This window comes from Lagopus muta, chromosome 15 (genome assembly GCF_023343835.1).
Source record: "Lagopus muta isolate bLagMut1 chromosome 15, bLagMut1 primary, whole genome shotgun sequence".
Classification (NCBI taxonomy): domain Eukaryota; kingdom Metazoa; phylum Chordata; class Aves; order Galliformes; family Phasianidae; genus Lagopus; species Lagopus muta.
In genome coordinates this window covers 8510781-8536483 of record NC_064447.1, presented here as the reverse complement: position 1 = coordinate 8536483, position 25703 = coordinate 8510781, and the positions used below count along the sequence as shown (strand labels likewise).

Below are 25703 nucleotides of genomic sequence, written 5' to 3'. Positions count from 1 at the left end.
ACATCGCCTTGTTTTAGGGCTTAAGTACGTATGCCTAATGCTGTCTTGTTGGTGCATCCTCCGTCTCTGGTTGGATGGCACCCCCTCCTGGTATCATCATGCTGCTCTAAAACTAGAGGACAGGTGCAGCTAGTATCAAAGATATGAGAAATATCTCTGTGTGGGGATAGAGGAAGAGTTGTGCTGCTGTTTTAATGTTGAAAATTAACCAGGTAGATTAGCTTTCTGTCCCTTCACCTGGAAACGCTGCAGAAACCAGTGGCAGACTGGCTAAGTCTTGGGAGTTATGAGCACATGCTCTAATGATGGAGAGGCCTTTGTAAACGTTTTACTCTTCACATAGTCTGTTCTTCAAGGTAAACACATAAAGAAACTGTTGAATGGTAATCTGAATATTTCCATATACCTCCTCATCTTTGGGGTATGCAATATGAGCCCTGTGGTTTTCTAGCAGTGGCAGGGAGCAGGAGCCTTTCCCTGAGTACATCAGTTCCACAGCAGCCTTCAAGTTGCTGCTGCTTGTGGGGCAGTTCCAGTGTTTGAACTGTTTGTGAGTTATGTCAGTTTCAGAAGCAGTGTGCAGGTATGGACCAAACAGTATGCGAAATCTCAGCGAGTTTTAAACATAGCAAATATTTCCTAAAATATCGTAGAGTTTTCAAGTTTATTTTAAAGCAAATTCTGGCAATTAAGACCTTTTTTTTTGTCACAGGACTCCTAAATCGCACAAAATGGTAGAAACTCCTTTCAGGTGACATTTCTACTACTATTCTTAGTCCATATAGAGTAGCTAACAAGTTCTAATATTTTGGCAATTTCGTGGCAAATATAGCAGATATCTGAACGCAGTGCTTGGACTTCCACAAACAACCACAGTTCTAAAGACTGTGAAGCAGAAATTTTTGTTATTCCTTTGTCAGATGACTGACTTCTACATTGTTTTTTTCACTCGAGTAAATTTGCACTTGAGAGCATGTAGACTGTCAGTGCTCTCTCTTAGAAATGAAGGCATTGTATCAGCCAACTAATTGTAACACTAGGGGTATACGGGTTGGCTGAAGTTGGCTTCATGTTTAGAATGTTATTTCAGAACACAAAGCTATAGTGCAGGCTTCATATTTTTGCTGCTTACATAGCAGAGACAAAATGCCTGAGGACTTCTGCTTGCACTGTTACGTACCTGAAAATAAATCTGATTTATATCTGTAAATCTTAAAATGATATTTAACAAAGTAGGAATGTGGGTTTTTTCATTGTACTGAATGTACGGAGGGAGAAGAGTTATGTATAAATTTCTACTTTCACTGGGCCTTCAGAAGGTGACTTTTCAATGCTCAGGTTTTATGATCTCTTTGTACAAGTGCTGTTCCTTAAATTCTGATCACCTTTATTTCTTCTTCTAGAAGTCGAACTGAACCAGTGAGTGGAACATCAAAAGCAGTATGTAAAAACACAATCTCACACTTTTTTCTACACACTGCACTTAATTATAAACAATGTAGTCTTACATTAATTTTCCAAATATTAACTTAATATCTTTTCAATCAAAACGTAGTATATGCTGTAAATACAATGTATTTGATTCAGAGTAGTAAAAACTGAGTAACGATATCATTTGCACAATTCTAATGTGAATATTGGTATTTGTGCTTAGTAATGCATTGTATTTCATATTGAACGTGCTAGAATATTTCCTGTATGACTTCTTGTTGTACAGATACTGTATGATCGTTTCAGATCGTGTAGGTTTGAGGTTTGCACAACTGAACATGGTGCCATGTTCTACATCTGTCTGTCTATAGCTAGTGATATGTATGTTTGTATAGGCTGTTGTGTGCTTTTTGTTTCTTGCAATAAAAATGTTTGGAGTGTATTTTTTGCCATTTTCACATTGTATCACTTAGTTTTTGTTTTTAAATACCTTTTTTTGCCTAATGGTTTTTGAAAATGTTATCAAAAACCACTGAGAAACCATTATTGTTAAACTGGGTATTGTTTCTTACTTTTGACCTGGGGGTTCAAACAAATACCAAAACCAACATATCCCGTGCATTTTCTGAGGACACTTCTGCACAGCTAAATAATTCCTTTTCAAGTCCTTGAACACTTGAGTGTTTGCTCCTAAAACTGTAATTGAAGTGATATTGTTTGGGCCCCTCTGAGTACGTGAATGTCTTGAAAAATCAACTTGAATTTGAGTATCATTGAATATCATTGCTACAAAGTGGTATTCTAAAGCTCTGCATTTGGACTTCTCACTTTATCTGATGAAACAGTTTAGTTTAATAGTTTAACTGTGAGTGAAAATGCCTGAGACGTGGTGTACAAATGTCAGCACGAGGTTACAGCCTGGTGCCTGTGTGGCTGCAGTCCGTGTTCATCTTTCTGAACTTTCCTTTGCAGTGTGTTTTTGAATTTGGGCGGCCTCCCAGCTGGATGCTGCTTTAATTTCCCAACAGTTAAGCCTCTCTGTAGTATACCACCATTTGGAATTTACATTTGGAAAAGGGGCAGTGCTTTTCTTCAGGCTTGAAAACACACTGTTACTCTGTTGCTAAGATATAGATAAGTACACAAGGAAATATTTAACTGGTGATGACCTTAGGTATTGATTTGCCACTTGGGTCAAATATTATGTATTACTCTGAATTTCAATATAGTCCTTACAGTATAAGAATTACTGCTTGGTGGTTTTTGTTTTTCATCTTTAAGTATAACTGCTTTTTCTTCACTAGAATGGTGTGAGGCATTACACTAACCCTGGATCATTGGATCTGATCACTTTCTGAGTTGTTAGGATAACGTAACCTAGAAATTCATAAACTCCCTGTCTGTGTTCTGTGAAGAATACAGCCTCTGGTTCTCTTGGAATGGTTTGCAATCAACTTCAGATCAAAACCTTTTTGTATGTAGGTCTAAAAAGACTTAAGTCTGAATCTGACATCCGTAATTCAATCCCTGATTGGTTTGAATTCGTTTTGTGACATAAATACCTCTCATTGTGAGTTCAAGTTAGCTTAACTGGGCCAGTGACCCTCGTAGTTAATGTAATGCGTTTACATAAACCACGTTTATAGTATTTGATCTAATTCAGATGGGTTTTTATTTCTTGGAAACAGTTATTTTTCTTTTTGTTTACTAGCATGTGTATAAACACAAACCACATGTTCATAAATAAAGTTAACATTCTCTTAGCCTTGTGTGTTCCCTGGCATGTGTGTATTGCATTCTTAAGTAGCATCTTACCATAAGCTAATGTAGATACCTCAAAAGAAAAAAAAAGGTATCTGGAGTGTGTTGGGGGGGTTAGTGTAAGTTAGAGCTAATTGAAGTCAATGGAAGACAAAGCAAAAACATTTCCCTCTTGTTTGCTCTGACTGTGCCCAATTTGGGCTGTGGGTAGGAATAGGGAGGGTGGAAACCTCCTTGCATATATATATATGTATATGCATATATAAAAGTTAAAGATGACTTTAAAAGCACTGCATTGGCAGGGGCTTCTAGAGTTGGAAGTACAGTGAGATTCACTTCTAAAGGCAGCTCAGATTTTGTCTAATGATTTTTTTCTTATTATTTGCAATAAGTACGGAATCACATATATTTAAAAGTAGAGCCTGGATCTTACTGTGGTAGGAATAAATTCCTGGGAAGCTCACTGGTTGCTGTTCAGCAATAAGGCAAAGGCAGCAAAACTGAAATGAGTCAAAAAAAAAAAACCAACCCAAGATGCACAAAAGCTTACAGCTTATTTTTTCATTGTTTCTCTTTCATGATAGCAGTCATTCTTCACTTCCAAACGTGTGTTGTTCAATTGTTATTGCAGCCAAATAAAGGCAGTAGGTTATCTTGCTTTAGCATTAGTATTTCAGGGACTGCAGGAATCTCTATTTGGTATTTGGCCGTAGAGGCTGCAGAAATGCGCAGTTCTGTTTGTATTTTAGTGCCATGAAATACAGCTGCAATGAATTTGCAGTTCGGCTAAGTTCTCAGGTCTTAGAAAACCACTGTAACTTACATCTAGCATTCCAGCAGCAAGATTAGCCTTTTCCCTGTTTTCTGTCCCCTTTTCTCTTTACTTCATGTTACCTTCTCTTTAGTCTTCTGTAGGAATTGAGAGTTTATACATCTGACTGGCAACGCTGGGTTTTTTCCCCCAGTTCTCCTGCAGTACTACCATAGGGCTGTGCACAGGATCCCTGGAGGTGTTTCTGCTTGATTGACTGGGTGGCCTGGCAGCAATTAGTTCAGCTGAAGTGTAATGGGGAAAAAAATAGACAAGAATGCAGGATCTTTGGAAGATGGCAGTTGGGCAAACTGACTGCATTACCTGCCTGCTGCTTTTGATAGGAAGGAGCATTGTCACCTCCTTAGGAAGTTAGACACTTGCCCACAGGCCATATAATGCATCTTCCTAATAAAACACAGGAATTGATTAATATTTTGTGTGTTACTCATCAGTACTAGACCGTTCAACGTGTCATCAAATTTCTAGGCTCCATTAGGTAGTGTCCTTAATTTCTAATTTGCTCCCGAAAAATCACCAAATGATAGTGGCAAGTTGTGCCTCCCATGAGAGAACACAGCTCTCTCATGCTTAAAGGAGTGGCTCATGGAGTGTCGTGCTTCTCAATACTCAGACATCCTTTTTAATCTGACTAATTGCAAAATCTTCTGAAAAGCAAACGAGTGATTAACTAAAACCAGTGTTTCACTGGAGTGAAGATTTGTCTGCAGATAGCTATTTTTCCCCGCAATCTGCTAAAGCTGTTGCCTTGAATTCTTCCTCTCTGTTAGGTAATAAAGCTTATTTTTCAAGGAAGGGCTGTTTGTCCCTTTTCTGATCAGCTCATTGATCTCCCAAGGAGATCTGTTCAGTTTACATGCTGAATTTTTTTCTACTGCTTTGAACTTAAAACATAAGTCAAATTTTGAGTGTCTTTCTGGCAATGCTTTACTAGTGTGAGCCTACTGCTGCTTGTGCATGATTCAAAAACTGGGAAAGGATGCTGTCCAGTAGTGGGAAAGCTACGCTTTGGATCTCAGTGAGCATTGTGGTCCATTATTAACTAGTGGCCTTAAGACCTGATTCCCTCAGGCTGATCCTGTAAGTAGCTGGAAGAGAAAAGTGGTTGCAAAAGAGAAAAATACTGTTATGTTCTTTTCATTATTTCCTTATTGCATGCTTTGTGTTTTCTTGCTTTTGTGCATTTAGTACAAGGCTGTTATTTGGAAACTATTTTTATCAGATAGTAGAGAAAATATTGAATTCTTACACTTTCCAAACTAATTCATGTAGTGCTCTAATAAAGTAGTAGAAATCCGTTTTCATAGGTTATTCTGTCATGGTAAGCCCATTTATTTCAATAATTCCATCGGGATTTTGTTTGTTAGGGTTCGTTTAGGCAGAAAGCTGGTAGATTGCTTTTGTGATTGATGCTTTGGATTGATATTTGGGTTTTGTGGGGTGTGGTGAGATTGGCCCCACTCCTCATTTAGAAATAGTTCATGGCTCGGAGCTGATAGGCCTGTGCTTTAATTCTGTAGGCTGCCATTGTGTTCACAAGAGCTTAACCATGTGCGTTTATAAATGGTGAAACGTTGAGTGATTAACTTACAAATTACAGTGAAAATAAATTTCCCCACGATGTTTCCTCCTCAAATAAAAGTCAGTATTATTTTAAAAAATCCCTTCTAACTGAAAATTGACAGTTTCCTTACCTGTTTGGCTTTTATGCCCTTGTAAATGTTTGACAGGTATCTCTCCGAGGTACTCATGAGCGATAAGTTGATGTCAGTTGGGTTTGGTTGCTTTTGTTTCTTCTCATTAACCGTATAGACACCCTTAAGCTCTCATTTGTTTGGACTTTGTTTTGAATAAATGCAAATTTTATATTTAGTTGAAAATGCATCTTCAAGAGACGGGCAATATAGTGCAGGCTTTGACTACAGTAGAGGTTAAATGTTGCCATGTTTTGATTGTAGAACTTGAATATGTGTTTAATTTTTTGTGAACAGATTGATGACTCTTCTGCATCTATTTCTCTGGCCCAGCTTACGAAGGTATATATATATTCTTGTCAAGTATTAAAAAAAAGCGTTTGCTTCGTATTTTTAAATCTTCTGTTGTGATCTATAGTTGGCTTACTGTTGTAATTTGAAGAAACCGTTAATTTTTAATAAGATTTTTAAGTATTTATTTTAATTCTAAAACTGTGTGTAAATTTTGATACTATCCTGTAAAGAGTAGTTCCCAGTTTGGGAAGATGGAAGGGGAGTACCTTATCAGCCTCAACATAATGTTGCAGTATTACTCATCTTCAAGACACAAAGAAGAAGCACTTCAGAAGCGGTTTACCTTTTTTTCCATACGTTTCGTTAATTTTTCGTTGGAAACTAACACAATTTTTACAGAAGAATTTAATTGGCTGTAAGTTATGGACATTCCAGAGGGCTTTGCAACAGCCAAAAAACGAGTGTTTCTGTCACATGGACAATTGCATGGCTATTTTTGAATTCCTAGTCTTCCTAGATACAGATCCATTCCTGAATGTTGCACAGTTTTATAAACTGTAGTATATCTAGTGGGCAACACAATCTAATTTGTTTGAACACAGACTGTAAATTGTGTAAATGTACCTAATTGTTTATAGGAATATACCAATGTGTATGTGTGGCATATTAGCAGATGTGACCTTCTGAAACTGTTGTAATGCCATGTTTTGCTATGAAACTGCTTGCATTCTTTGCTCAATAATGTGTACCTTTGTCTGGGAAAGCACTAGTGATTGCACTTTGAAAAGGCTTAGTGCTAGCCAATTAAACTGCTAGTCATCACAATTCAAAGATCAGAGGAGGCAGGGACTAATGCAGAGTAGCTGGAGTTTGTTCTTCTGACAATAAACCTGGAGTTAACTTCCAAGAGAGAAGTCTGCCCACTGGTAAATGCTTCCCTTACCCACTCAGAAAATAAGTTCTATCCATCTGACCAAAAAACAAAAAGCCCCTCCAAAAAACCACTTGGAATGTAGCCACCTAAAGAAATTGGTCTCCATTAGTGCTGTCCCTGAACATGTCCTTGGTTCTGTAAGCTCATGTCACGTTTTTTTCTAAAATGCAAGAAACTGTCCAAGTGTTGTACACACATTTAAGCTCTCAAGAAAGTCAATTTCAGAAAAGTACAGGAACACAAGGAGGCAGCTCCAAACTGTCACGTACCCTACCCTCTTCAGTGCAGACTGCCTTAGCGTGGAGGCAATGTGTTCACAGTTCTGTTTTATTTTCACTATGTATTAAATGCCATATTTGAATTTTGGTCTATTCCTACTAATGTTTTGTGGGTTTTGGGTGTGTTTTGTAAACCGTTTGGGTTCAAACAAATTAGGCAAGCTTTTGTAAAAGTTTTCTGTAAATGTTAATGGAAATGGTTTCATAGATGTCGATCTGTTAATGTTGAGAAAAACTGTGTATGTGAAACAACCATTTAATAAAATGTTGAAACTAGTTGGTTGCTTTTGTGAATGAATGCATATAAAAACAGAAACATGAGTGGTTGATCTGAATGATAGGTGCTTGAAGGTCCAAATAATTTGCAGTCACTCCCTTAGACCCTGCTTGTATCTGGACTAGTGTATAACAAATCATTTTAACAAATACTGCTTCAAAAAATCAGCTCGCTTCAATGATGTGAAGATCTAGTTCTGTGTAAGGCTTATATTACATTTTGTAAGTTAAAAGGATACAGTGAACTGGGGAAAAAAAAGTCCCTACAGGTTCTACCTGCACTTAAAGCTCTCAGTCTGAGGAAGATAGTTTGTTGGGGACGACGTGCAGTTTGGATTCTCCACAGCACACGGTGGTCAAATTTCTACCAAAAAGACTCCTTTGTCTTTTTAACATTTGTCTTGCTGAACATCTCCTAAAAACTGGATTCCTTTTAATGCTCCTCTGTCAGAACTTCAGCAAGCAGAAACAGCTTCCCCGACAGCAAGTCGTGTGTCCTTTTAACGCTGCAAAATGTAAGAAGTGGTTCCTTGCCAACCATATTTCTGAATTGAATGTATGATGGATATCTTCTCCAAAATAGTCTGGAGCCTAAAAATCATTTTTAAAATACCAGATAGTGGTGGTTTGGGGTTTTCTTCTGTTTGTTTGACGCGTAGCTTCAGTCCACGTTATGTTGAAGAAATTTGGATTGGTTACACAAGTCTTTATGTAAGGTACAAACAGAGCCTAAGGTTTTGAGTGCCCAAGAATGTTCTTTTCAAGTAGATTAACAGGCACATAAACATCATGTAATGGCATAAGGACTCCCCAGAACATCTTCAGGACAAATATATTTTATATAAGCAGCTGTTTTCATGCAACCTCAGCTAGAGTTGTGCTGCTCTTTACAGGATTGGATGAGTGGTGTTGTCTTTGGCTGTGTGGAATTAAATGTGTTTCTAATGTGTGTGTCAAATAATTACCTGTTAAACAGACTGCCAATCTGGCTGAAGCCAATGCTTCCGAAGAAGATAAAATAAAAGCTATGATGTCACAGTCTGGCCATGAATATGATCCGATCAAGTAAGTGTTGATAGAATCAAATCTTTGAAGATTGCAGAAAAGTGTTATAGAATTGTTTGCTTTAAAGTGAGATACACATGCATACTTTTTTTTTTTTTTCCCCAAAAAAACCTTTTTTAGTTACATGAAGAAACCGTTGGGTCCACCTCCACCATCATACACGTGCTTTCGTTGTGGAAAACCTGGTCACTATATAAAGAACTGCCCAACAAATGGGGTAAGATTGTGGCGGGCTGCTGGTGTTATTTAGTTGCTTATTTATTTATTTAAACTTGGTTACTTAACAAATATATCGACATTCATTTTGAGTCATTCTTCTTAGGGTGAAATACAGAGCTGCAAGACAATATTGCAAAGCCCTTGAAACTTCAAGGGTAAAGATGGAATTATAAGCATAAAACTTCCTTCTTTTTCTCAGTAATAGGCTTTAAGTATGCCCACAGATCTTTCTTTGTGTATCTTTGTTTCTATTTTGATGCACTCCAGTTTAATTGGACGTTTTCCCCTGAATTTCAAATTTACGATGGCCATCAGTTGGTACTTTGCATTGCAAGGTGATTTTTCTGTTGACCCAATCTACTGAAGATTTGCATGTTGAGTATTCATACCACTTAACATTGAGCACTCGACATAGACTTGTAGGAGTGAATCAAACCTTCATACATAGATAAGGAATTTAAGTCTCCAGTGGCTGATTCAGAGCTCTGAAATAGACTCCTTCTGAGCAAGACCTTATTTCTGTCTTGCTGGAATGGTGAACTGGGGAATATTTAACCACTGGAATGTATTTCACCCCGAGGAGCCAGAAGTTGTATGAATGTCTGTTAAGTTCAGAATACAGCTCAAACCTTTGACTATACTTAACAAAATTAATATTTCAGTCATGCAACCCTCACACCAGAGAAAAGGAGAGGATTAAAAGCTTTCATTGGTTAATCTCGGAAATGTCATTTAAGTGTGGCCCTTAGGATGAAGTGTCTGCATTTCTTTTCTTAACAGGACAAAAATTTTGAGTCAGTACCCAGGATTAAAAAGAGCACAGGAATTCCCAGGAGTTTCATGATGGAGGTGAAAGATCCCAATACAAAGGGTGCTATGCTGACAAACACTGGAAAATATGCTATACCAACTATTGATGCGTAAGTATGGGAGTTTCCAGGTGGACCAAAAAGCAAATGAGACCCTATATAAACACTTGAGTGGCAATTCAAACAAGTTGTTCAGCATCAGTAGTTGCAGGAAAGGATGCACTGTTGTATCTTGAACTCAGAGTGATGAGTTCTCATAGTAAAATAAGGTGGTCTCACTGTTCATCCCTCTAGAATTGGGTTAAACTAGTTGTAAGCTAAGAATCCACATTTCTGCAAAGTATTTTGTTGGTGTTTACAATCAGAATTGTTCTCTTGAGAAGGTTTGATTTGCTCCTGGTTTGTGCTTCAAAGGTTTCTTGAAAGGTTTAACAAATAGCTGTAGGACTGAGATTTCCTCCCCCTCTGTCTATCAGATCTCACTTGTGAAGCAGTGAAGTTTTCTTGCTGGTATGAAATGAGAAAATACTGGTGTGTTCTGAGAGTAGTGTCTGCCTATTCCAGTTTTAGAAGTGTTTGGTAATGCTTCTGTTTTTCTGGTTTGGATCTTCTTTTGTAGAAGCTCCAAGTAGACATTTTTAGTTTAGAAAATGTAATTTCTCAGGGATAAAGTATATCCTGAGCCTACAACTTTGGTTTACTCTTTGGTACTGAAGTGGTGGATTCGCTACACATGATTTCCAACTGTCAGTGATCTTTCTAGTCTAGGCTAATTTCTTGTCTTGGTTGAACTAACAGTTGGGAGAATTCTCCAGAATGGATAGATACTCCCTCTGGTAGTGTTGTGGCTGTAGAAAAAGGTTTGATCACAAGGGTAATAATGAAGTCCTTTGATAAAGTCAAAAGCTTGGAAAAGTTTGGGTTTTTTAACCTATATTCAAATTATTTTCTTTTTCCTTTCTCTGCCATCTCCTCCCTCCAGGGAAGCTTATGCTATAGGAAAGAAGGAAAAGCCTCCTTTCTTGCCAGAAGAGCCATCCTCCTCCTCAGAAGAGGATGATCCTATTCCAGATGAGTTGTTATGTCTGATTTGTAAAGATATAATGACAGATGCAGTTGTTATTCCCTGCTGTGGAAACAGTTACTGTGATGAATGTAAGTATTACTCCCACGTTTGTTAATTCAGAACGTCAAACATGATCTACTGATGGGAGAAATAGGAGCTAACAAAATTGGTTTTGTTACCAGCTCTGTTTAGTGCTGGAGTATAGCCTAATTAGAAAGGTATAAAGGGTGGGAAAAAAATACAGAAAGCTTTTGTTGTTCTGCAGAAGGATGAGTATGAGAAGTGTACTTATTTGTGCAGGTCATTACAGTGGTAGGTGTTGAATACATTTACTTTGTCTCCAGCTTTTTCTTTCATTATGCAGTGTTGCTATTATATATCAGAAGTCTTGACTTACTGTGAACTGAAACAAGTGGATAATTAGTTATTCAATCCAGAAGGTTAAGAACTGGTGAATCTGAGCTTACTGATGGTTTTTAGCAGTGTTTTTTTAGCAATGTTTACTTTGAGGGTGGTTGACAACTTGCTGTAATAGGTAATGGGAAGAAGGACTGGCTGAAGTGGCATGGTGCAGTCCAGTCTGCAGCTTCAAATGTTACCATAAGTATAACAGCTATACTTGTTTGCTGCAAATTCTGTTTTTTATACTATACTTAGAGCTTTATGCCCTCAATTCAAGACAGTACTCGTTAATCATGCTGCTGGTTTTATAAATGGTTACAATTTCCAGATTTTCTCAATGTGCCTAAAAATGATATTGATTGTTCTGATTATTCACAGGTATCAGAACGGCATTATTGGAATCTGAGGAACATACCTGCCCAACATGTCATCAAACAGATGTGTCTCCAGATGCTTTGATCGCCAACAAGTTCTTACGCCAGGTAATACGGTCACTTTTACACAAAGCCTCTGTAAGAAAAAAATCCTTTGTCAGAAGCTAAAGTGGAAGAGAGTAGTGATTTTTGTCTCCTTCGGCAAGGCTGAGTTGAGTAAATCTACTTCTCAAGTGCATTGTTACTACAGAAAACCAACAGCTCTTTAGTGGCAGTTGGTGAACTACAGGCACTGTTTTGTTTTTTACAATGATTGTCTTGCTTTGGGATTCACTGTTAATGCTGAAGTCAAGAATTCTAAATACAAATACATTTACTGAATTAATTACACATGTAATTATACTCCTTGGAAGTTTTTGTTTTGTTGCTGAATTGTCTTTCCACCTCTAGGCTGTGAACAACTTCAAAAATGAAACTGGCTACACAAAAAGGCTCCGTAAGATTCAGCAGCAACAGCAGCAGCCACCACCGCCACCTCCACCTCCACCACCACTAATGAGACAAACCATAACACGCAACCTGCAGCCCCTAATGAGGCCAGCAATTTCCAGACAGCAGGATCCACTGATGATTCCATTAGCTTCTCTGTCTTCTCACTCTGCTGCTGCCTTGGCCCCCGGTCAGTCTGTTGCAGCTGCACTACCAGTAAATCCATCTTCTGTCCTCGTCTCCGATCTCCCTCCAGCAGTGTCTCTGTCTCTCCGTGGTGAAAAGCCAGATGGACCTTTTCGGTGAGTGAATCTGTAGCTCAGCACAAACACAAAAGACAGCAAAGTGCTGAAGTTAGATTCTTCCTCTGAAGCCTCGTGGTGACTTACGTATGGATCATTAATGGCAGTTCCCTGTAGCTGTATAAGTTCTGCTTCTTGTTTTTGCTTTGGATGAGGATACTTTAGATTGGAGTTGTGCCTCATCCAAGAACTTCTCAGTTTTTCTAGTTTGATTCCCTATCAGTGATTAAGAATGAATCTTGTAACAGGAGTTCTTTTCCTCAGCATCCCTTTAATTTAATGACAAGCAATTCCTAAAGTGATCATTTAGCTATCACGTGAATACTTTTTGAGTGCATTAGTTTTCCTGTTACTGAGGAGATAGTGTTTTCATGAAAAGCATACAAGGTCAATTACAGGTAAAATTAACCAGGTGTTTTCACATTACTTTTTTCTACAATAATTCTGTCATCCTTATTATGATGTCAGAATCATCTTCAGTAAAGCACAGTGCAGTCTGACTCGTACTGATTTGGGTAATAATTCTTTAAAATATTGTAAGTTTTAAGCGTTTATAAACATAAAAGTCAAAGTTTGCAATCCAGTGAAGTTGACTGAAAATATATTTAAACTAGGAACTATTGTTTAGGGTTTGTATCCTTTCGACTTTAAGCTTTGGATGCAAATAACTGCTCTGTCCAGAAGGCTGTCAGGCTCAGCTGTACTGTTGAGGCCAAAGGGTCACAATTTTAAGGAAGCCTCTGAGGCAGCTTTATGAACTAGTACATAAACACGTCCTAGAAGAATTTAAGTTCTTCTTGCATCTTCCAAAACTGAGTTTTAGTATGTGGATTATAAGTATTCTAAGCCTTTCATTTGCAGCTAGCTTAATAAAACGTTTTTCCCTTGAACTCTCTCTAGTTCAAATTGAATTCAGTACTTCATTTGCAATCAGCCAACTTTACATTTGTAAATCTGGTGTAGATTATTTTTTAATTTATTTTTCCTTTTACAGTACTCAGCCTTTTCCTACTTTGAACTTTGCATTTCTAGCAGCTCTTCAAAACAACGTATTTAAGTAAGAAAATTTGTTGGTTATTTTTTTGTCTAGTGATCCAGATATTATACCTCCTGCTGCTCTGGTGACAGCTGCTGAGCTTTCTAAATCTTCTTCTTTGGCAATCAGCAGTTTGTTGGAAGAGAAGGTAAATTTTATTTCAACAGACAATTGTATTTTGACCGATTTCTGCCTATTCTTGTATTTTAATTAATCTTATTTTCTAACAGTTTGCGTTTATTCACAAGGGCTATCAGGTTCCTGTACTAAGGCAACCAGCAATACCTAGTCTTCTGGGCCCACAAGGACAATCAATTCCCACAACTGGTAAGTGTCTGCAGCTTTAGAATTAAAAACCAACCAAACACAAAAAACCACTTCAGATAAACCTGAATGGATTTTTTTCCTTCTTTCCAATCCGAAAGGTCATCCAATGAGAATTGGTGCAATTCGCTCAGCTGGTGGCAGGCCAGGTTGGGAACTGTAAGTACATTCTACAGAAATTCAATATATTGTTGCTTGTAACATTTTGAATATGGCAGTGGCACATAACTTAGTCAACAGTTTATTTATAATTATATAAGTATATATATATATAAGTATGTACAGATAATTATATAAGTATATATATAAGTATGTACAGATAATTGTGGAGTGGTAATTAATTTTTAAATAGCTTTATTCGAATTAAGTCTAACAAAGGGGATCTGTGCTTCCAAAAAGATTGTTTAAGAGAAGGCTACATTGCGTAATTGAAGAGGATGTGAAAAATGAACTCTTTTTGAGGAATCAGTGATTACGTATTCAAATTAAATATAATTAAAAGACCAGATGGAAAGCCCTTTGGCTGAATATTGTCAAAGAAGTTGATTTCATGGACATGACTCTCCAACGCTGTTTTTTTCAGCAATTTAGTTGATATATTAGTTAAACAAATTTCTGGCAAATTCAGTGCTCTTATTTTACAACTATGTGGAGTTTTTTCAGTCCTCTCGAACAGCCAGACTGCTTTCTCTCACTTGGAGAGAGAGGAGTCCATTTTACTTACTAATCATAGTGTTAAGTTCTGTCTTTCATTCTGGTAAATATTTGTTATAGATAAATTTTAAGTATGCGTTACGTTTATAAAATCTTAAGGATAAATCAAAACAGAAACAAACATCCATCCTACAAATGAGGTAAAATCTCAGATTCAATAATAAGGAAAATAACGATTTAGGAACGAGGACAGGCCAAATGCATCATCGTGAGGCAACAACATAGGATGCCAATGTGGAAGATGTTAAAAGAAGTTGAAGAGAAGATTAATTAATATTTGTGCACTACTTTGAAGATTGGAAGTGTGAAATATTAGATGTTTCAAGGAGTGGCAGAGAAACAATGGGCACTTGTCGCATGGGAAATGGGTGTCTCTTTTAAGCATAGGCAGCCTCCATCTGTGGTTATGAAGATGAGTGTAAGCAGAGAAGACTGAGGGAACTGTTAGGAGCGTGAGGATGAGAAAATCAAGTATGTGGATCAGGAAACGAATGTAGACTGAAATGACCAGAAGGCAGGGAGAAAAGCGCTTAATCTCAGAACGAGATGTGGTCACACTGTGCTCCTGCTTCATTTGCTTTCCTCTTTAAAATCGGGGCAGAGTGTAACAAACAGTGACACGTGTTTTTGGGTTTCTTTAGAAGTTCAAATCGAGGACGCCCGCATAGTGAACGTTCCCAAAGGACTCAGGCCCCAACACTACCAGCATCAGCACCAGTCTTTGTGCCTGTGCCTCCACCTCCCTTGTATCCTCCACCTCCCCATGCACTTCCTCTTCCACCGGGGGTACCGCCACCACAGTTTCCTCCTCAGTTTCCACCTGGTCAGCCTCCATCAGCTGGGTACCCTGTTCCCCCTCCAGGATATCCCCCAGCTCCTGCAAACATGTCATCAGCTTGGGTACCAACAGCAGTACCAACGGCTCATTCAAATACCATCCCAACGACACAAGCACCTCCTTTATCTAGGGAGGAGTTTTACAGAGAACAACGGAGACTTAAAGAGGAGTAAGTATTTGGCTCAGTGATTGTGGTGTTTTTCATCTTTGTATTTCAGTAGCAAATCGGACTGCAGTTACGCCTAAAGTGCATCTGACATAAGCCAAAATTACATGTAGAGCTTTTTCTTCCAATGTACGTTTTCATTGCGGATGGTAAACGTGCAAAACTAAAGACAAATGTAACTCTAAAACTTTCCCTAAAACTCAGAGGAATTCTGAACTGTTTTGCGTAAATAGGATGCTCGCCTTTTGCATTTGCATGCAGTATACATTTTCTCATATCGGCCATGTTTTGTTTCTTGATGTCTTTTTGTAATAAAGGTCAAACTATAATTGTAATAAAGGTCAAACTTATTTTAACAGGGAAAAGAAAAAGTCCAAACTTGATGAGTTTACAAATGATTTTGCTAAGGAATTGATGGAATATAAAAAGATTCAAAAGGAGCGTAGGCGTTCGTTTTCCAGGTAACTGCTTTACATGTCCGTAATGGAGAAGCAGATTGTCTAGAAGAATCAGGAGGAGGTCCACTCCACCTCACTATCTGTAGATGGATTGGATGATTAAAGGGCTTAGCGTTGTTAGGAGTTTCATTTGAAGGTTGCTAGCTCAGATATAGCGGAGCACAGTTGACTTGTAATTTGGCAGCAGTTATTAAGGAGCAGGTGTCTCTTTCACTGAAGTATTTCTGTAACCATCCTTCACCTCCTGACGACCTTGAGGAGGCAAAGAGCTGAGTAGGTTTAGTAGCTGGATGTTCTCCTCACCCTATTGTGATTATAGCTATTACCTCGAAGCATTTGGGAGGAAATAAATGAGAGAAATTGTCTTCGTTTCCTCTTTTGTTTCTCATGTGGATACATGGAGAGATTTCAACCTGGACTGCAGACTGATGGCTTGTGCTAGTGTCTTGTTGACACTGATAATTTTTTCTTAGGAGTTAAAAGGTCAGATGTGCTTACAATGAGATCTCAAATTGCTGAAGGGCTTCTAGAGGAAGAGTGATGCTAATGAGCATGTGCAGAATAATGAGGAATAGTTATTTAAAAAATAGTCGAAGAAAAACGTGTCAAGGAGAATACTCAGGGTAGTCGATATGTTCTATCTCAAAAAATCACTTGGACAACAGCCTGAATAACTATCTATTAGTAATGTTATCAGTGCATTTCTTAGAATAATGGCATAATATTACTTTTAGATAAGACCTTATTTGAAACAGTGTCTTTAGCCTTGGTTAGAGATACTTTTACTAGAACATCTGGCTAGAAGAGTTGATTAAATTTTGTGGTGTGTAACCTTGCAGTACAAAGTATTCCACGTCCTGTATAGATTTACAAATAAACAGTGAAGTTAAATTAACTAGGTATTTACTTTGTTTAGGTATTAACTGGTATTTTAAAATTGGGCTTTACTGTCTTCAGTTGAATTCGTATTTTCTTACTGCTTGGTACTGTACTTTAGCTATTAAGACTCGCTCGTTTTGCGTCTTACTACAATAAGTTGTACTTCGTGTAGTTGCTAAGTAGTGCTAAAATAATTGTGCTTTCATGTACCAGTAGAGGTCAGCATATTCCAACTTAAATATATCAGTAGCTATAGTAGTTAATTCGATAGAAGCAAGTGGAAATAGACTTACCCTTCCTGTGTGTTTTTACACTAACAAAGCAGTGACTGTTTTGTCTTGTAAGCAAAACCTTCTACGCGTTATCAAGTTCTTCAATTTGCAGTAGCGTTATGCCAGCAGCTGAAAGAAGCTTTGCCATAAGCATTTGGAGATTAAAAAAAAAAATAAATAAATAAAAATAAAAACGGGGAAGAGCGACTGTTTTGAATTAAGTTCTTTTCTTTTCTTTTTTCTGTGCTGTGTTTTTTTGAAGGTCCAAGTCTCCCTATAGCGCTTCGTCCTACTCGAGAAGCTCCTACACCTACTCCAAGTCGCGGTCGGGCTCCTCGCGCTCCCGTTCCTACTCTCGGTCATTCAGTCGTTCCCATTCTCGTTCCTACTCACGTTCACCTCCATACCCAAGAAGAGGCAAAGGGAAGAGTCGTAACTATCGCTCTAGGTCAAGGTCACACGGTTATCACCGTTCAAGGTCAAGGTCACCCCCGTACAGAAGATACCATTCACGGTCCAGGTCTCCAGTGTTCAGGGGCCAGTCTCCCACTAAGCGGACTATACCTCAAGGGGAAGGAGAAAGGGAGTATTTTAACAGATACAGAGAAGTTCCACCATACGATATGAAAGCTTACTATGGCAGATCTATTGACTTTAGAGATCCGTTTGAGAAGGAAAGATACAGAGAATGGGAACGGAACTACAGAGAATGGTATGAAAAGTTCTACAAGGACTATGCTGTCGGAGCCCAACCTCGACCTCCAGTAAACAGAGAGAACTTTTCTCCAGATAGATTTGGTCCACCTGGAACCAGAAGAGAAAATTCGCCATACTCGCGGGGACGTAGGGAGGATTATGCTGGTGGGCAGAGCCATAGAAATCGTAACATAGCTGGAAATTTCCCTGAAAAGCTTTCAGGAAGAGAGGGCCATGGTCTAAAAGATCCTGCCAAATCAAAAGAGAAGGAGGTGGAAAATCCCCTGGGAGATGGCAAAGGAAATAAACATAAGAAACACAGGAAGAGGAGAAAAGGGGATGAGAATGAAGGATTTCCCAATGCTGAATTGTTAGAAAGTACGAAAAAAAACAGGGAACCAGGCACAGCAGAGGACATTAAATCAGACTCGCTGTTCATGCTCCCGAGTAGAGATGATGCCACCCCTGTGAGAGATGAACCTATGGAAGCAGATTCCATAGCTTTCAAACCAGTTTCTGAAAAAGAGAAAAAGGACAAGGATAAGCCAAAAGCAAAAACTGATAAGACAAAACGGAAAGCAGAAGTGGCTGCTCCTCCAAAGAAAGACAATGTAACAAAACCAGCTAAAGCTTCCCAAGAGAAGGTGGACACCGATCGTGAAAAATCTCCTCGAGTGGAACCTCTTGTGAAAAAAGCAAAGGAGGAGCTGCCAAAGACAGACAGCGTTAAGGCATCTTCCTCCCAAAAGGATGAGAAGGCTCTCGGTACACCACGGAAAGTTCATCCAAAAGTGGCAAAAGATCACCCAGAAGCCAGGCCAGCCAAGGAAGAGAAGGCAAAGAAGGACCATCCGAAAGAATTAAAGTCAGAAAAGCCCTCCAGCAAAGAGGACAAGTCAAAAAAAGCAGTTGAAAAAAGCAAATCTTCTGATGCAAAAACTGAAAAAAGAAAAAGGAAAGCAGATGAAAAGGCTGATAAAGAACACGAGGCAGCTTCTGGAAAGGCCCCTAAACCAGAAACTGCTGAATCAAAAGCATCGCCAAAAGGGAAGAGTGAACCTGATGGTGAGAAAGGAGAGAGAACTCCAGAAAAAGATAAATCTGGTTTTCTTATCACTCCTGCAAAAAAGATTAAACTGAACCGAGAAACTGGCAAAAAGATTGTGAGTGGAGAGAACGTGCCTCCTGTGAAAGAACCTGTTGAGAAAGTTGAGGCAAGCAGCAGCAAAGTCAAACAAGAAAAAGTGAAAGGAAAAGCGAGAAGAAAGGTAACAGCAGCTGATGGATCCAGTTCAACTCTTGTAGATTATACCAGGTACTTCATCATTTCTTTTCCTACGTTTTCTCCCTTCTCTGCCTTCTTTCTTTAAAATCTTTTTGATAACTGATGGAAGGAGAAGCTAAATCCGTGCTCAGTGAGTATTTAAATGATCTGTGAGGTTTTCTGCTGAACTGTACAAATGAAGTTTTGTTGCAGCAAACAAGCAGTCTGAACAGAAAGCTGGTAAGTTCAGTTAATGGGTGACGTTTGACCCTTACTTCTGGGACTTTTTTCCCCTCTTGAGAATTAGCCTTTTGAATACAGCTACATATTGAGTCTTTGTGATGTCCTCTCCGTGTCTTCCCTCAAATCCTGCTTAATACCAAGGGCAAGGATAACAGATATGTCTGTATCATGCAGTATTTTGTATTTTTAAAATTGCAAGGTACTATCAATGACTTTTTTTTGCTAGTATGACATGAAATTATAATTTGCAGAAACAGCAACTTGTTGCCTATACTGCTGTGAACAAATAATTGGTCCTTATTTGCTTGCTTGCTTGTTGAAACGAGATGGCATATCTAATTTGTCTACCACAGATAGAAATAGGGCATCAAGGAATTACCTGGTCAGATGATTCCTGATTGGATCATGGAATCATAGGATGGTTTGGGTTGGAAGAGATCTTTAAGATCATCTGGTTCCAACCTCCCAGTTGTAGGCAGGATCACCCTCCTCTGGACCAGGTTGCTCACAGCCCCATCCAGCCTGGTTTTGAATGCTTCCAGGGAGGAAGCACTGATGGTCTTGTGTCTTTGTTAATTAGAAAGACACTAATTGGTTGCTCATAATCTCAGTCAATGGACTCATCCTTCATCTTGGCTGTCCCCTTAGTTGATCATCTTTTGAAAAAGTACTGTGTTTTACAAGTGAAACAGAGGTCATTTTGTAAAGCATTGCAAAGGACAGCTGTGCTTGCATCTCTACCATTGTGTTAATTTATGATATTTTTCTTGTTAGCACCAGCTCTACTGGAGGAAGCCCTGTTAGAAAGCCTGAAGAAAAGACAGATACAAAGCGGACTGTCATTAAGACAATGGAGGAATATAATAATGATATAACTGCTCCTGCTGAAGATGTCATTATTATGATCCAGGTCCCTCAGTCGAAGTGGGATAAAGATGACTTTGAGTCTGAAGAGGAAGACGTTAAATCTACCCAGCCATCTTCAAACATAGGAAAACCTGCTAGTGTTGTAAAAAATGTGAGTGCTAAGCCACCAAATCCCATAAAACACAATGAGAAAGAAATGGAGTCTTTGGAGAAAATACAGAAAACTACAAAAGAGGTGAGTTATGAAAGCTCTCAGCATGATGTAAAAGGTTCAAAAAGTTCAGTGTTGAGTGAAAAAGGGAAAACCAAAGAGCGGGATCATTCTCTGTCAGACAAGGACTCTTCTGAAAAGAGGAAGAGCAGTGTTCAGCCAGAAAAAGACCACTCAGAGCGTGCCACTGAACAAGGAAATGGGAAAAATATTTCTCAATCTTCCAAGGACAGCAGATCTTCAGAGAAACACGATGCTGGCCGTGGATCCACTGCTAAGGATTTTACTCCTAATCGAGACAAAAAGTCTGACCATGATGGCAACAGGGAGCATTCTAGTTCCAAGCGCAGAGATGAGAAAAGTGAATTAGCAAGGAGAAAAGACTCTCCTTCCCGAAACAGAGAATCTACGTCAGGACAAAAAAGTAAACCAAGGGATGAACGAGCAGAGCCCTCCAAAAAGGGGGCCGGAGATTCCAAAAGAAGCAGCTACAGCCCTTCACGTGACAGAAAGCAGTCAGATCACAAAACTGCTCATGATTCCAAGCGTTCATTGGAGGAACACAAACCTCTAGATAAAAATTCAGGTAAGGAGAAGGAAAAAGAAAAGGAGAGGGAAAAGGAGAAGGAAAAAGAAAAAGAGAAGGAGAAGGAGAAGGACAAAGAAAAGGAAAAGGAGAGGGAGAAGGAAAAGGAAAGGGAGAGGGAGAGGGAGAGAGAGAAGGAGAGGGAGAAGGAAAAGGACAAAGAAAAGGAGAGGGAAAAAGACAAGGAGAAGGAAAAGGAGAGGGAAAAAGAAAAGGAGAAGGAAAAGGAGAGAGAAAAAGAAAAGGAGAGGGAAAAGGAAAGGGAGAGAGAAAAAGAAAAGGAGAGGGAGAAAGAGAAGGAGAAGGAGAGGGAAAAGGAGAGGGAGAAGGAAAAAGAGAAGGAGAAAGAGAGGGAAAAGGAGAGGGAGAAAGAAAAAGAAAAAGAGAGGGAGAAGGAAAAAGAAAAAGAGAGGGAAAAGGAAAAGGAGAGGGAAAAGGAAAAAGAAAAGGAAAAGGAGAGAGAAAAGGAGAAGGAAAAAGAAAAAGAGAGGGAGAAGGAGAAGGAAAAAGAAAAGGAGAAGGAAAAGGAGAAGGAGGACAAGGACAAGTACATAGCTGAGATAAAGAGCAATAAAGAGAAAGAGCCAGGTTGCAATAAGCCATCTTCAGTACAAGAATCACCAGATGCAAAAAATGAGAAAGAAAATGGGACTGGACAAAATGACAAGACTGGTGTCAAGAGTAAGCCTCAGGTAAGCAACCCCTCACGGCTCTCTGCTGATCCAACTCGAGAAACTGATGAGGCTGCTTTTGTACCAGACTACAACGAAAGTGACAGTGAAAGTAACGTGTCTGCAAAAGATGAGGAAACTGTAGGAAAAAATTCTAAAGAGCAGAAGGAAAAAGCTGTTGACAAGGTCAAACAGGAGACAGCAGCTCCTGCCATGGTTAGCCAGCCTGAGGCAAGCAGAAGTCAAAGCCAGAGCAGCCCCAGCGTGAGCCGCAGTCGTAGTCAGAGCCCTGCCGAGAGTCAGACTCGAAGCCACAGCAGCAGTGCCAGCTCAGGAGAGAGTCAAGACAGCAAGAAGAAGAAGAAGAAGAAAGAGAAAAAGAAGCACAAGAAGCACAAAAAACACAAGAAGCATAAGAAACACGCCGAAAATGAGCCGGAATTGGAGAAAAGCCAAAAACACAAACACAAGAAGAAAAAATCGAAGAAGAGCAAAGATAAAGAGAAAGATGACCAAAAAGTTAAATCTGTCACCATATAGAACGGCAGATAGGAAAAAATTGACTTAATTCCTAAGTCATCTGTATTAAATTTTGTTAAAATGTAAACGAATTCAAACGTTGTAAATAATGACATGAAAAGACCCTGTGCTGCACTTAAAATATTGCTGCTTGATTATTTGATTTTTACATCAGAGCTTTATAAAAGTGAACATTTTGTACAGAATTGTGAGTTGTGACCATGTAACATGAAAGGTTTTGCTGGGGCGTCTTATTTTTCACCACCGTTAATTAGTTTGGGTGGAGTTTACTGTACTGTGAAAATTTTCACATTTGACTTCTTTTTTTTTTAATTGCCTGGCAGAAGAAGCTGGTATCAGTTATAAAATATCAGCAGAATGATTTGCAGAATACATTACAGCCCTGTTATGTCACTTTTTGATTACAATAAAAAGTTTTCAGTAAACTTTATTCGGTGTGATGAGATTTCTAGTGGCAGCTGAACTTCAGCAGGGAGAAGAGCATCCAGCCAAGGCTGCTGGCTGCTTGCTGATGGCTTAAGTGTGTGGAAAACTGTGTGTCAGTGCATTTAGGTGTGCAGAGGCTGGCCGAGCTGGAGGTCTTTGAACAGATGCAATATGCTGAAGTACTGCCAGGAGGTGCCTTTTCTCGTGTTGCTTTTGTATTTCAGAAGGTGTGCAGTCCCACAATACAGCTGATAGTAACAGCAGTGCTCGGGATGAAGCGTTTCAGCTTTCAACCACGTTTCAGCTCTGTTTGTTTAGAACTCTGCTATTTGGCAGCAAAAACATGCACCTATATTTTCAGCTGTGCTGCAGTCTGTGTGTTGTCTCACAAGGATGCTGGTCGCCAGTGTGTTTGGTCTCCATGCAGCTTTGTGTGATGATTCACATTTTCATACGGTGACTCAGTGTGGGGCTCAGTGAATGAGTTTGGCAGAACAAGAAAAGCCACGAGAGGGGCAGAGTTCTGCTTTAGACTGGCACAGCGTCCCAGAGACAACTGAGTTTGGTGGTGGAAGCCCCCTGCTGCTCGTGGGCTTTGCCCCTAAAGAGCTCTGGGCGCTACAACTGAAAGCAGCATTTCAGGGCTTGCTGCTTTGTGCAGGTGGTACAGAAAATGCCTTACGTAGGAACTATTGCTAGCGTATCTAGGAGTACAAAGACAGTAAAATCATTCTTCCTTTTGCTTTTCAGTCGAGTGACTCAGCTTAGATATGGAGCATCCTTCTGATGGTTAGAGCAGTAACAGACCAGAACTAGTGCTTTGCACCTGTGCATGCCAAGGCGTTCTTGGTGGATTTCAAGTGTTTTCTGCGCAAAGTGAAGCAGGCATTCAGAGGAAGCCTCCCAAATGTTTACATTCCAGAAGAAAAATAAAGTCTGTGTTATTAAATGTTATTAAATGTGCTCATCTAGCGTTTACTGTTTGTGCTTCAGCAAACTCATTTCCCGAAAGTAAACCCAACTGTGTGGGATGTGAAGGCATTCTCTGTCCCTCTGCGTTCTGTGGGCTCAGGATGGAGCCCATTGAGAGCAGAAGATGCACTGAGCGCTGCTCAGTGGCTGGGAGATGCTTTGGCCTAACAAAATACAAAAATAGGCCTACGTGATGAGGTGGGAGGTGTTCACACGCTTTCTTATTAAGGTTCAGAATAATTAGTGAACCTACATGCAAAACATGCAAGTTTCTTTCTGGAATAGCTCCATGAAAGCAGGCAAAATGCTGTATTTGTGTGTAACCTGCTGAGAAAGCTGCAGCCAATGCCTGTCTTAATGCTCTGTTAAACTCTCCTCTTTGCAGAGCTCTCTAGCAGCGTAACTGATGATTTTCCAGTCTGCTGTGAATTTAGTTGTGCGTGGAATTTCCTGTGATCACTTTTTTTCCCAAGCTTTATTCTGAGCTGAAGGCGCTCGAGATGCACTTTGCTCGGTCCTGGATGGGTATTTGTTACTGCAGAACTTTTCAGACTGCATTTCTGCAGCGCTGTGAAGGGGGGCAGCCAAGGGGTTCTCTGGGTCTGAGGGTAAATAGTTTGGAATGTGTGTGACCTGTGGTGAAGTGTGGTTCTAGTCACAGAACAGGAAGGCGTATTTACTGAGAAAAATAAGCTGTCGTTGTTTTCAGGCATGAGAATCTGGTGTTACTCACTGGCTAAAGTTACTATATTCCTTCTTTGTCACCTACTGGAGGGGAGCATGATCTGCTCCATCAAACTGCTGCAGGTCCTTATGCCAGTGTCCTCAGAGAACCTTTGGACTCATAGAACTCATTTTCTGTTCAGTTTAGGCTGAATTTACCAGGCTGCAGTTGGAACATACTGAGTGCTAACAAAACTCCAGCAAAGAAGGCAGTTTGCAAATCCAAGTGTAGTTGGACAGCAGAAAACTGCCCCAGTCTGAGCAACAGCCTGGGTTCGAGACAGAACCTGGGAACAGGGAGATGTGAGGGACATGCAGCGATGGGAGGAGTTGTGGCTCCTGGCAGGAGAGTTATGGCACAGGGAGGGGATGGGGGCTGACTTCAATGATGTCAGTGAGGTTGGCTGGGCTGGGTCCTGCCTGCAGAGCTGCTGTGCTGAGGGCAAGGCGAGCTGAGAGCCTTGCAGGTGGCATAACATGGTGCTGGGTGGGGGCTGTTAGCTGAGTTCTCTGCCAGTTGTGTTTTCCTGATTCAAAATGATTTTTTGGTGGGATTCTGTAGAGAGTGGAGGTTTTGTCAGTTGTTTGCATTGGCTGTGTGCTGTGATGGGAAACATCAAAGTGGTGTACGATAAGGCTTCACATCATCCTGTCTGTAGCAACCCTCACCCCGCAGGGCACAGGGGTGCAGTGAGCCCTGCCCATTGCTGCAGGCCAAGAGCTGCTGGCTGTGGGAGGGGGAAAATCATCATTTCTGTACACAACCCCGGTGTCTTCCGAGACTGTAGTGTTTGTTGCTGAACTTTTCTAAGCTCTTGACTGAACCCAAATGCCACAATGCACAGCATTTAGATGGTTGCCATATCACTGCTTGTATTCCTGCCTAGCAAGCTGTGTGAGTCATTTGAATTAGGCTGGGTTTTATATTGAAACAGGATCGACTGAGGTTTGCTTTTAGCGTTGGTGCCCTGAAATTGCATTCCAAATTTAATATAGAATGATTGTACTGAGAGCTTAGCTGTCTGCTGCCTGCATCAATGCAGCACAACAAGGCATGGGGCCAGGGCAGCCCAGGGCAGCCTCAGCACAGCACTGAGGCCATGGCACGGGCTGAGGGCATGGCACAGCTGCCTGGGGTGATGGGGTTCCTGTGAGCCGGTGTGTGGGTGAGAAGGGGCAGAGAGGGGTCCTCACATCAGCCCCCCACAGGAAGAGGAGTGCCAAGGGCTGGGGCGGGCAGATGGGAAATGCTGGGGTCTGTTATTGGGACAGGAGAGAAAGCAAAGGCAGCCCAAGGTTGAAGGAGGTGACGCCTCTGATTGAGACTAATTAAAAGGAAGAGCTAATCAAGGCCTGGAGCTCTCAGGAATCCCACTGGGCGGGAGGATATGGGGTGAGCTGCTGATGGAGCACGTTGCAGGTGAAGGAGGTTTCTCATTAAGTGGGGTTGCTGAGGCAGGAGTTGGGGGGGCAAGGCAGGACCCACAGCCTGCCCTGGAGGCTCAGGGCAGTGTGACACATGGTGGTGTGAGCATGGCTGGGAGGGCCCAGGAGCAGCAGTGAGCTGTGGGGCAGCAGGCCAGGCTTGGGG

At 40.2% G+C, this 25703-nt stretch overlaps 1 protein-coding gene across 5 annotated transcripts in view; it reads left to right on the top strand.

Moving 5' to 3' along the window:
• Window positions 1-22421, top strand: part of RBBP6 (RB binding protein 6, ubiquitin ligase) — a 31396-nt gene extending 8975 nt beyond the window's left edge. Inside the window, exons 3-17 of one of the 5 annotated variants that reach the window (XM_048961422.1) lie at window positions 1404-1440; window positions 6016-6060; window positions 8477-8565; window positions 8686-8782; window positions 9565-9704; window positions 10576-10748; window positions 11440-11543; window positions 11886-12226; window positions 13317-13410; window positions 13511-13589; window positions 13688-13745; window positions 14942-15307; window positions 15664-15765; window positions 17176-18924; window positions 19891-22421. In XM_048961422.1, the coding sequence (XP_048817379.1) occupies window positions 1404-1440; window positions 6016-6060; window positions 8477-8565; window positions 8686-8782; window positions 9565-9704; window positions 10576-10748; window positions 11440-11543; window positions 11886-12226; window positions 13317-13410; window positions 13511-13589; window positions 13688-13745; window positions 14942-15307; window positions 15664-15765; window positions 17176-18924; window positions 19891-21991 (5575 nt within the window). In that variant the 3' untranslated portion in view covers window positions 21992-22421. Of the gene's footprint in view, window positions 1-712; window positions 1441-6015; window positions 6061-8476; window positions 8566-8685; window positions 8783-9564; window positions 9705-10575; window positions 10749-11439; window positions 11544-11885; window positions 12227-13316; window positions 13411-13492; window positions 13590-13687; window positions 13746-14941; window positions 15308-15663; window positions 15766-17175; window positions 18925-19890 lie in introns of all 5 variants that reach the window. The other 4 variants (XM_048961421.1, XM_048961424.1, XM_048961425.1 and 1 more) reach the window with 4 other exon arrangements.
• Window positions 22422-25703: the final 3282 nt, after the last annotated feature.